The sequence below is a fragment of the Trachypithecus francoisi genome, unplaced genomic scaffold (assembly GCF_009764315.1).
Source record: "Trachypithecus francoisi isolate TF-2019V2 unplaced genomic scaffold, Tfra_2.0 Lachesis_group6, whole genome shotgun sequence".
In the NCBI taxonomy this organism is placed as follows: Eukaryota; Metazoa; Chordata; class Mammalia; order Primates; family Cercopithecidae; genus Trachypithecus; species Trachypithecus francoisi.
Window position 1 is genome coordinate 115,454,819 of NW_022681471.1, and position 12,006 is coordinate 115,466,824.

At 43.1% G+C, this 12,006-nt stretch overlaps 1 protein-coding gene across 1 annotated transcript in view; it reads left to right on the top strand.

Moving 5' to 3' along the window:
- SH3KBP1 (SH3 domain containing kinase binding protein 1) overlaps positions 1 to 12,006 on the top strand; it is a 274,242-nt gene that overhangs the window by 50,501 nt on the left and 211,735 nt on the right. Inside the window, 1 exon segment of the mRNA XM_033201026.1 lies at positions 2,492 to 2,614. Coding sequence (XP_033056917.1) covers positions 2,506 to 2,614 — 109 coding nt within the window. The 5' untranslated portion in view covers positions 2,492 to 2,505.

The window sequence follows — 12,006 nt, forward strand, 5'->3', positions numbered from 1 at the left end:
ATATTACAGGAGGACGAGAAAGAAACAGAGAGACTGAGAAAGTAGAGGCAGCCAGACTGGGTGACTGCTTAGATAGGGGGATAATACTGAGTTTCTACTCTGGGTAAGTGGGTGGATGATGGGGTACCAAACAAGACAGGCTGCCCTTTCCTGGAGAAGGGGCAGGTTGGAGAGAAGGTATTGGCTTTGGGTGGGGCTGCACTGAGCCTGGGTGTTATCCAGGTGGGGAGCCTATAGAATTAACTGCCACGGCCATGTGTCCGATTGGTTTCTGTGAAAAAAATGCAAGGCATATTTTAGGTTTTGTCTCCTTCCTGCTTCCACCTAAAGAAGCAACTTAAGCAATTCAGTTATCATTCAGCTTCTCTATTTGGCAAATGTAAACAATCACTGGGGGAACAATGGAGTCTGGAATTTATGGGCCAGCCTCTCTCTTGGTGCCAGTTTCTCAGCCCTTCAGCACCTGCTCTTGATCAGACCAGTCCTTCCCAGCCAGCTGCTCCCCATGTGCTGCTCTGAAGCATTGGGGAGTAGGGGTGAGCCTTCTTGAGAACCATGGCTTCTGAGGCTTTCTCCAGGGACCACCCCAGCCTCACAATGCTGGCGCTGCTTCTCTCACCCTTCCCTGGCTGCATGCCATTAGCAGTTAGTGCTAAGTAGACACTTGCTATGTCGTCCTCAACCCACTGACTTTCTCTGAATTACTCCTTGGCAAAGTTGGGTGTTGTGCTCTGTTGTGTTACTGCATCACGTTGTGTCTAGGTGGGGAGTTTGCGCGCACAGTCATACCCATACTGGGATGGAAAGTGAGGTTTGAGCAACTGTTCTTCCCCCAAAGAAGCCACCGGTGAGGAAATGAGCCCACTTGGTGACTTGTTGTCTTTACTTTCAGAGCCATAGCAGGCTGGCAGCCATCACCAAGTTAGCATCCTGTCATGTGGCTCAGGCGGGCAATGTTTGCAGATTGTCCCCTGATGCCATCTGCCTGTGAGGCTACAGGAACCCCCAGCAACTGCTGCTCTAGCAGGTGCTGCTGCTGAGGTAGGTGTCCCTGTACATACATGCAAGCACGCACAGCTTTGTGTGGTGTGCAGAGGTACCGGTGTTGGCCTAGGGCTGAGCTTCACCTAGTTAGGCCTCTGGGACACCAGTTGAAACGCTCAACCTAGCAAAGCGCCAGCCCCAGTTGTTGGTTTCCGGTGGGGCCCTAGTAAGGGAGGAAGAGAGGGGTGAGGCTGCTGTGAACAGAGCCAGCAACTGGGGAATTGGATATGGTAACTAACACACTCTTGGCGTGTGCAGGAAGCTGCGGGGAGTGGCATTGTTTCGACAAACTTTTGTTGCTTTCTTTCTGCCTCTGCCCTCTGCTCTGGCCTAATCATGGCCCTCTACCTTATTTAGCATCTCTGTTCCTTCCGGGGGAGCCCATCCCCATTTCTTACCTCATGGGCTCTTTTTAAGGAACACATTCCTCATCTTTGAGCTCTTCCTGACATCAGCCATGCTTTGGATCAGCCCCTAAGCTTTCACTTTTCCCCAAGTTACTGTGATTATGGATTCAGACAAGCCTAGAAACTCCTTGCTCCTTTGGGGGGAATTCCTATATACAGACTTACACTTTGTGAGTCACTATTATCTTGGTCTGTTAATGCTTTTGAAAACAATTATGTAAATTATTAAAGCAATTTGAAATAATTATATTAGCCATCAGATTTTAGACATCTAGATCTTAATGGAGCTTTGATTAAGAGTCCACCTAGAGCAGGGGTCAGTGAACTTTTTCTGTAAAGGGCCAGATATTTTAGACTTTGATCTCTGTTGCAACTACTCAATTCCGCTGGTGTAGCATGAAAGCAGCCGTACAAAATACTTAAATGCCTGAGTATAGCTGTGTTCTACTGAAACTTTATTTACAAAAGTGAGTGGTGAGCTTTCATTTGCTGACCCCTGATCTAGAGTGATAAGCCGTCCTTATTTTTTTTCTTTGTTGAGAGTTGAAAAGCCAGAGGAACTTGATGACTATAAATGCATTAGAATCCTCTTTTGGGTTTAGTATCCTTGTGAGCACAATGGTAATTTGGGAATATGCTTCTTTAAATCTCTGTTGAGAAGAAGAGAAATCAGAAGCCTTTTTAAGGGGGTGAGTCTGCTTGGCCAAAGCTTGTCATTGTTTAACAAGAACAGGCTGTCACTTAGAGCTGTATGGTGGCTTTTATGTTTCACTCATTCTCTTTATAATCACATGGAATGGCCATAGTTACATAAGGTCGCCTCACCATACTGGGGCTTATTCCATTTTATAGGACCAGGTGCTTCTCTAATAAATGTAAGAAAACTACAAAAATACAGAAAATGGTGTTTTTAGAACATCATGTTATGCTAAGTTGGCATTGCTATAGTTCATTTCCAGAAAGATGAAGCTTAAGATAGTCCAAGAGGCATTCTAAAGTTTCAAACTATAATCTTGTTTTCCTTTTATCTGTCCTCACAGGAATAAAGAAAGAGATGAAGAAAGACCCTCTCGCCAGCAAAGCTCCAGAAAAGCCCCTGCACGAAGTGCCCAGTGGAAACTCTTTGCTGTCTTCTGAAACGATTTTAAGAACCAATAAGAGAGGTATGGAAAAGGAAAAAGAGGTCCCCTCCCTGCACACAAAAACTGGAAACTTCTGGTGAACTGTGTCAAACTTTATATTGCTGAAAAATTGAATAGAGTTGTCCTTTTGGTTTTTGGTATGTATTTTGGAGAGACACACATACACACACACACTTGGCAAGTGACTGCATGTATAGTAACTGTAATAAAGGGAACTAATAAAAATATTTTTTGACAGTGGGAAAGTGGACTACATTTGTAAATGATGACTTTTCTGGGGCTTTAGATTTCACTTTCATATCTATTCTTATGGATGAAAGGTGAATTTAGAGAATGCTGTGGTGCAGGCCTGAGCAGTGTGTCTGACCATACTCTCCTTTTAATGTAAGGCAAACCGTATCAAGTTCTTTCTCCAAGTGCTAGGCACCGTAGCACAGACCCTGCCTGTCTGAGTTTATGAGGCAGAATATGCAAAGATATAGCTAACACATCTGTCTGACCAGAAGACCTTTAACAATCTTGTTTTCTCTCTTTTGAGATCTCAAGGCAGATTTTCAGCTATCAGCTTGTTGGAGTTTTGTTTGTTCTCCCATCCCCTCTTGGTGATAATTGTTTGAAATAATGTGAGAGAGAATAGAAGACTACAGAGACGACCTCACTCAATTTTATACTGTGGGCACCCTAGGGTCCCTCAGTTTTCCCCGACCTCAGACCAGCCAGGGCACATGCTGAGCATGCCTGTAGGTTAGCGCTTGGCTGCCAGCTTTTAGTGGGCTTATTACTTCCTTAAAGAGAAATAGAGAGCTGTTCAAAAGGAGGCACAGGAACTAGATTAGCAAAGGTTCCATTAACCAGAAAAAAAAGAAGACAGGTTTACATAACCATGGGGAAAAAGAACAGCTAATCTTTCATAAAATTTAGACAGGATAAGAATTTGTCTAGTAAACTGCCCATTGATCATAGCTTTGTGCCTCTCTTCCTTCCTGTCTCTTCCTCTACTGCCTCCAGCTGCCCTGGGTTACATTTCCCTTTTTGAGTTATTCAGATCAGGTATTGGCTGGAGGCCCACGTTGGTTAGCAGCTATAGGATTTTCTTTCTTTTCTTATTTTGTTAAATTCATCCTACCAAAGCAGGGGATTTCCCATTTTAAGAATTAAGTGCCATTGCTGTAAAACTACAGCCTTGCCCAAAAGTGCCTCCTGCATTCTTGCAAATAAGCTCTCAAACTCCTGAGACCTGCATTCACTGGATTTGGTGAGCTAGAGTTCAGTGTGTCTTCTTTCTGTACTTCCAGACCAATGAGAAGGAGCCCTTCCATTCCTCTGCTTGCCTCTTGGGTCAGCGGGCACAGCAATTGTACACATGTTGACCAGCGGCAAGGCCTCTTTGGCCAGCTCTGGTTTTTGTCAAGTCAATAAGAGATTTAAAGTAATTAATTAATTTAACAAGAAAAGGAATTAATTAAGGTAAGGAATTGAGGTAATTATTTGGATGAGTTTAGTAAAATTACCTGAGAACTTTAAATCAATGAAGGAATAGAATTTTTCAGATGATTATCTCTTCACCACTGAAAATCTGGCCTCTCAGTTCCCCTATGGAATTTTTCATTCACCAAAAATTGGAATGCAGAGGGAGGCTTAACTGCCTTACATTCCATTTTGAAAGCCTTCTGCCTTGGACCTGCAGCCTGGTTATGGCCAACCTTTCACTCTGAGGCATTTTATATATGGAATCTGCCGGTGATTGTGGGACCCGAGTACACGGAGGCATTCTCTAAATATGAAGTCCATAACAAATCATCTTCATTCTGTCCGAGGCTTCACCCTGACCTCCTGGGTCACCTGGGCCTAACATAAATTTCCAGCTGAAGGGAAGCATTGTGTACCAGGCCCAGGGCTGCCTCTGGCCCTCCCCCACCCATCAAGACTACCAGTATTCTGCTACCCCTTATAATAAACAGCGGGGGTAGATTGATTGGCCTTGTCAGGCCAGATAAATAGTTCATTGTACTGAGCTCAAAAGCTACATTTTTTTCCCACCCAAAATCAATGAAAAAAACACTTTCCCCCCCTTAAAACAAGGATCAGAGGCTAAATCTGTGGGATGATTCTAGTTACTTGTAAACACTTCTGTCCAACTAATTTTTAAAGTTTTATGAGTTATCGTAAATGACTGAAGGGGCCTCCTCCCCCTTTACTTCCATCATCAAGCTTTGTCTCCAGCAGCCTTTCGGATGTTTTGGTCTATTACTGTTGTTGTGGCTATTAGGGAAGGATGTTGCTTTCAGGATTTATTAACAGCCTGCTTTGATTAGCTAACGTGGGATCTTAGAGGATATGAGTTGAGTCCACCTTGTGATTCAGCCTTGGACCCTTGTAAGAATTTAACAGAATGAACACAAGTTCTCTTCCTTCAACTTGATCAAAGATGAGATGACTGTTTTCTTTATATGGACCTTATCATTTGATACATGCTTGAAGTTGGTTTAATAATGGAAGATTGATGTCTGTTTCTATCATGAGTCTGAAACTGAACCACTTCATTGGGTCCTGAATTTCAGATACTCATAGCTGAAGAGGTTTGCCCAATTGTGTCCAGCTGTTTTTGCATCTTGTGACATGCCTCACTTTGCAGCAACTGCAAACAGGTAGTAGTCCCTCACATTGCGGGATGAGCTCACCCTCCCCAGACACCTGCGTAAGGTCAGAAGACATCTTGGGTTTGAAGGAAGCGACTCATAACCTTGAGAAAAAGCCAGGGCTATGGAAACCTTAGTATGGGGACTGATTAGTTTCAGTTTTCAGCTTTAACATTTGTAAACGTCTGCAGAATTGATTTAGGGAGGTACTGGAATGACTCCATGGGCTTTCTTTCTTTTTTTTTTTTGGAAACAGGGTCTCACTCTGACATCCAGGCTGGAGGGCAGTGGTGTGATCATGGCTCACTGCAGCCTCGACCTCCCCAGGCTCAGGTGATCCTCCCACCTCAGCCACCTGAGTAGCTGGGACTACAAGGCACGAGCTACCACACCTGGCTAATTTACTGATTTTTTGTAGAGCTGGGGTTTTGCCATGTTGCCTGGCTAGTCTTGAACGCCTGGGCTCAAGCAAGCCTCTTACCTCAGTCTCCCAGAGCGCTGGGATTACAGGTATAAGCCACCGTGACTGGCTGGCTTTTCATTTGAGAAGATGATGTGACTAGAATTGAGAGAGAGAAAGTAGGTCCTCCCAGCTGACTTGGCAGCCACTGACTATACATTCTGGCATTAGAACCTTAGGGGTACTTGTGTCTGTGCCCACCTCTGGCCATTTCTGTGGTCCTTACCTGAGTCACAGTGAAAAACAAGCCTTTCCTGAGGAATAAGAAGTCATTTTTCATTTAAACTTGCAGCATGGATGTTGTATGTTCTGAACTTATCCCAGACTCCAGTATATTAATGAGTTACAGCCAGAAAATGTGAAAACTTTACTTGGAGCCAAATGTCATTCTCTTGATGAACCAGACAGAAGAGAGTTGTCTGTTTTCTTCTAAGAATGATTTATTCTTTTGTTTCTTCTATCATTAAACCCATAAAAGAGAATGATGGGCCCTCCTAAATTGGAACACTGATATATAGAGACTTTTAAAAAAAAGCATTCAAATGCTGCGATTGCGCCATTGTACTCCAGCCTGGGCAATAAGAGTGAAACTCTGTCTCAAAAACAAAAACAAAAACAAAAACAACAACATTCAAATGTTGAATTTAGAAGAAAAATGGAATAAAATGGAAGTTTGAACAGTTAATAGCAAATATCCTAAATAGGTTCTTGAAAATGAACAGTGGATTTTTGTCCATTTGAATATAGATTTTTATCTACTTGAATTAAAAATGAAATAAAAAATCAAGCTGGACACAGTGGTCATGCCTGTAATCCCAGCACTCTGGGAGGCTGAGGTGGGAGGATTGCTTGAGCCCAGGAGCTCAAGACCAGCCTGGGCAACATAGCAAGACCCCATCTCTTGAAAAATAAAACAATTAGCTGGGTGTGGTGGCATGCACTTGTAGTCCTAGCTACTCAAGAGGCTGAGGTGAGAGAATCTCTTAAGCCCAGAAGGAAAGTCAAGGCTGCAGTGAGCTGTGATAGCGCCCCTGCACTCCAGCGTGCGTGCCAGAGTGAGACCCTGTCTCAAAAACAAAAAACACAAAAACGAAAAAAAAAAAAATTATTTGATCCTTAGGAGGATTTCCTGGCTAACTTTATTCATGTGATCAGTTAAGTATCCAGGCTGCCATCAATACCCTGCTGGCCCGTGTGAGTACCAGGTTCCATCTGAGGGTTCTCGTTTGCATTGTCAACAGTGCATGTGGAGAAGATGTATCTCAGCCTCTCTCTGAACCTCTCCTGTTGCCTGGAATTTTGGACGTTGTTCCTTCCTCACTTTTTGGTAGACATTCATGAACATTCAATAGCACATGTTTTAGTGCATGCCTACTATGCACCTGGCCTTGTGCTTGGTACTGGGGCAGATAAAGACTGGAAAAGCATCAGCCAGTCCTGCCTGCAAGTAACCTCAGTCTGTTGTATCCCTTGGGAAACGTTGAGAAAGTGCTGCACGTTTCTTATATCATTTTGATGGCAAGGTGGGGATGTGTCTTATATTTACTTCTGTCATTCTGAATGTGAAGCCACTCCGTGGGTTTCTGGTTGGCTTTATATGTCCTTGTTTCTATTTCCAGTTTATCATGAATTCAGTGTTTGGTAAGTCTCTATTGTATTTTGCACACTTATTATTTTTTGCTATTATTATTATGCTCTCCTGATATAGAATGTATTTTATAGTCATCTTTTTAAGTCGCTCTGCTACTTTGGCATCTGCCTTCCCAAAGATAAACTGCTTTTACCATTTTATTTAAGGTTTGTTATGCATTTGCATTTTACTGCCCCTTCCAGAGATGAATGCTGAAAGATCTGACGGTTTGAAAGATGTTATTTGTAACAGGTCTAGCTCTGATGCTACGAGGTGAGATCGTCTGTCTCATGAGATTCAAGTTAAGATGGGGGAGGGTTGCTCTCTGAACTGATATGCGGGTATGACTGATTGTAGAACATTGCTCTGTGGTTCATTTCCGGTGTGTTTAATCCTTCAGACAGGTTCCATTCAAAAGTTTTCCTTAACAGAGGGATCAACGGCTGCTCTTCCTCTGGTGACACACTGTTGCTTTAAAAGTTAGTACAGAAGTTCTTCCACATTAACATGGGCCTTGTGTTTGCCACACGGAAGGGCTCTCCATTTTGGTCTGCTGCCTGTAGCTGTCAGAAGAATTTTGCTTAATGTTTACCTTTCTTCTCATAGTTTCAGCGCTGGTCATTCCTATCCCTAAACAGATCTAAGTGACCGGCCATCCTTTTCCCCCTTCCCCTGAAGGGGAAACGTTTTTTCTAGCTTTTAGTGTGTGGGCCTGGAATGCTCCTCATGGTGCCAAGGCGGTGGCATGGATCTTGATGAGCTGTGAGCTCTTTGGCAGAAATGAAACTGTAAACAAAGGATGGAAAAAAGTATGTCCTTAATAAAGAAAATGTCAACCTCTTTGGTTTGCCAGTGGTTTGTTAAGGTAAATGTGAGATCTGGGGGTTTGTCTGTAGAGATGAGACTTTGTTTCTTTCCAATTTTCTATTGGATAAAGAAATGTGAATTCTTGCCAGTTAACTGGGAATCTGAAAATGTGGCATTTGGGGTCAGACTTTTCTTTGAGTTTCAAGATTGCCTGTTGATTTTACGTAAGGAGCTGGTGTTTATGGACGGATAGAATAAAAGTTAACAGAAGACATTACTGTTGTATAGAAGCTCTTAGCTGTCACCCGAGCTGGTCTTTCCCAGGGGAAATGAAAATCGGGCAACCTGGCTGTAAATGGGGATGGGTATGGTATATAGTCATTCAGTAATATATAACTCTGTGTGAATGTATCTGTATATGCATCTGTAGGCTTATTTTCCAGTGGGCCTTCATTCCCAAAAGCTCGAGAGTCAAGAGCCTTTAAAGAAGTCTTTTAAAGTAACTGATCCCTGGCTGCGTTTCTGGCAAGTTTTATTTGGACACTGCGTTGTTAGCACCAGCAATTAATGTTAGAGTGTGTGTTGCCCTTGTTCATGTTATTTTCTGAGCCTATTGAGCCTAGAGTGAGGGGTGGTTAAATACATGATAAGAACTACATAGAAGGGTATAGCGATCATGTTGCGATTATGTATGGGTCACTGATAAAATTGGTTTTTAGATATTTTTTTCTGTTATATTTAATCTCCTTTCTATCTCTGCGTCTTCTGATTTCAAGACATTAACACTAATGAGTCTCCCATGGATTAGTCGTGGGTTTAAGACTCCCGCCATACTCCTGCTGGTGTCCACTCAAATCCACCTAGAGGACAAGCCATGAAGTGGGTTTGTGGTGGTGGCTCCACCTGGTGGCTCTCCTAGGAAGCTCCTCTTTCTGCCCACCTTTTCTTTCTCCTTGGGAGAATCTTGATGGAGGATGCCTTTGATTCCTCTGACTCAGTGTTAATTATTTGTACAGTTCCGTCCCAGACCCATGGCTTCTCACATTACTTATGGATTTTTTTTAGCCCCTTTGCTTTTTCATCTAAGAATTTCTCACTGAACTCATAGAATCTGTTTCCTGATCCTTGTTCTATCTGTGATACCCCTACGGACCTGGATTATTGTTAACGAGGATTAAAAAAAAAAAAAAAAAGGACTCCCATAGGCATGACTCTAGGTATAGATATTAATTTGGACAAAATAAAGAATCACACTGAAATCCCTGTAAGTATCTATGTCAAAGTCTCCTCCTTAATAGCTCCAAGTACCCTTAACTACTTCTTCACTTCTTGTTGAACCCATTTTTCCTCAAAGGAGCAATATTTTATTACCGATGTTGTTTTCAATTGTCAGCAGGTGGTGAAAGTAAACAGCCAACTTACTTTGTTGGCTTCGTTATTGTTTCATTATTGTTTGTGAATTCTCTACAGGCAGCCCCTTCTTGCCTGGGCACAGACTGCCCCCACTTGGTATGTCACTGAGCATAAGTATTTTTGATAAATAAAAATGTCTTTTATTTAATCTCATTATTTTTCAGTTTTTAGTTGATAATATTGCAGATGTGACTTATTTTAGCTGCATTATGGGTCAGTCTAGGAACTTAATCATCATTTATAACTTTGCTTCTATGGGAATAATGCATTCAGAGTTCCAAACTCTCTGCATGAGGCACGTATAAGTATTTTTTTTTTTTTTTTTTTTGGAGGCAGAGTCTTGCTCTATCCCCTAGGCTGGAGTGCAGTGGCGTGTCTCAGCTCACTGCAACCTTCGCCTCCCAGGTTCAAGCCATTCTTCTGCTTCAGCCTCCTGAGTAGCTGGGATTACAGGCGCCTGCCACCATTCCTAGCTAATTTTTGTATTTTTAGTAGAGACGGGGTTTTGCCATGTTAGTCAGGCTGATCTCAAACTCCTGACCTCAATTCATCTGCCCTCCCTTGGCCTCCCAAAGTGCTGGGATTACAGGCGTGAGTCACTGCGCCTGGCCAAGTCTGACTTCTTTTTTTTTTTTTTTTTGCGTTGCTGACATGAATCCTTAAGTACCTTTGTAAAAGTCAGAGTTCATATAATCGGTGCCCACTGAAGTTTGCTCATGTTGCAGAGGAGTTTATAATTCACACAGTATAGAATGCTGGAATTGTGTAAGCTCCACACAGTACACTGGGCTCTGAGGATAACTTTGGGTTCAGTCACTTTGCACCATTGTATATGTGCTTATTTTCACAAGGCCTGAGTTGGATCTTAGTGTGCCCAAGTTTGAGGCATGTCGTGAAAGTGGGTCCTATTGTATATTTCCATCTATTAGTGAGGAGACCTTGCACCAAGCGTGAGATGCTCAGATAGAAACCAGCCCAGCATTTCCCAGTGTGTGTTGTATGGAATTATAGCCCTTCTGAGTATTCCACAAAGAAGTGATGCGGGGAGAGACAGACAGACAAGCGGGGAGAGAAAATTGCCTCTCAGGTCAAATTTCAGCTACAGCTGCAGCACTAACACTATCTTAGAGACTGACAAGCACATTAGCATAGTACAGGCTCTCAGATGGCCTATGGTAAGGAGACCTGCTAATCTTTGATCATGGAACTGCATGTTACTGAATACTAGTTAAGACTTCACTTTGGGATATGTCGGGCTTTAAGATACAGGACAAGGAGCTCTGTAAGCATCCTTATTTCTTGGGTCCTTGTATCTAACAATGAGGCTTAGACACATGAGAGGAAGTCTTAGTCTGGGCTTTGGCATGAAAAGCAGACTGAGGAGACCCAACCTAGCAACTGGTGAGGCCAGGATGTTCAGGTGTACCTGGAACTTGGATCACGATAGAACCTGCGATTCCAGAGGTGATTTTTATTATGACAACAGTCTCTACATAGTCAACATAGTCTCATTGCCTTCTCTACTTGCTTTGATTGAAAGACAGAAGTCTTAGATTTTCTTGATGCCATTAAAACACTGAACATTTATAAAGAAGAGCCTTGTTCTTCTCTCCCTATTAGTGAAACAGGCTGGCATTTGAGTTCAAGTAATAAATCCACATGTGGGGTTGTGAGGAAAAACCACATAGCCTGCCTTTTTAGAATTCTGGAATCACAGAGTTACAGAAGTTACACAGGGCCCCACTTATTGACATCCCAGGCGAACGGACATGGAGCCTCTGTCCAGGGAATTGGAAAGGACACTCCTCAGCTCTGGCCTTGGCTAAGCCCCACATGGGAGCCTCCTTTCCAAAGGGAAGTTTTTCTGGGTAGGGAGCTGCTAGATTAATGAAAGGTAATTAGACCAGTGTGATGACTCACGCCTGTAATCCCAACAGTTTGGGAGGGCAAAGCTGGAGGATCTCTTAAGCCCGGGAATTCAAGACCAGCAAGATATAGTCTCTATAAAAAATACAAAAATTAGCTGGGCGTGGCAGTGTGTGCATGTAGTCCCAACCACTTGGGAGGCTGAGGTGGGAGGATTGTCTGAGCCTCGAAAGTGAAGGTTGCAGTGACCTGAAATCGCACCACTGCACTCCAGCCTGGGTGACAGAGTGAGACCCTGTCCAAAAAAAAAAAAAAAAAAAAAAAAAAGGAATTAATTAGAGGTAGATGATATTTAGGTGCTGGTTGCATTTGTTGCATTATATGGGGACAGCAGCTATATTCACTTGCAGTAAGCTCTGCAAAAGGGGCATTTTCTCTTTTTTTTTTTTTTTTTTTTTTGAGACGGAGTCTTGCTCTTTCGCCCGGGCTGGAGTGCAGTGGCCGGATCTCAGCTCACTGCAAGCTCCGCCTCCCGGGTTTTACGCCATTCTCCTGCCTCAGCCTCCGGAGTAGCTGGGACTACAGGCGCCCGCCACCT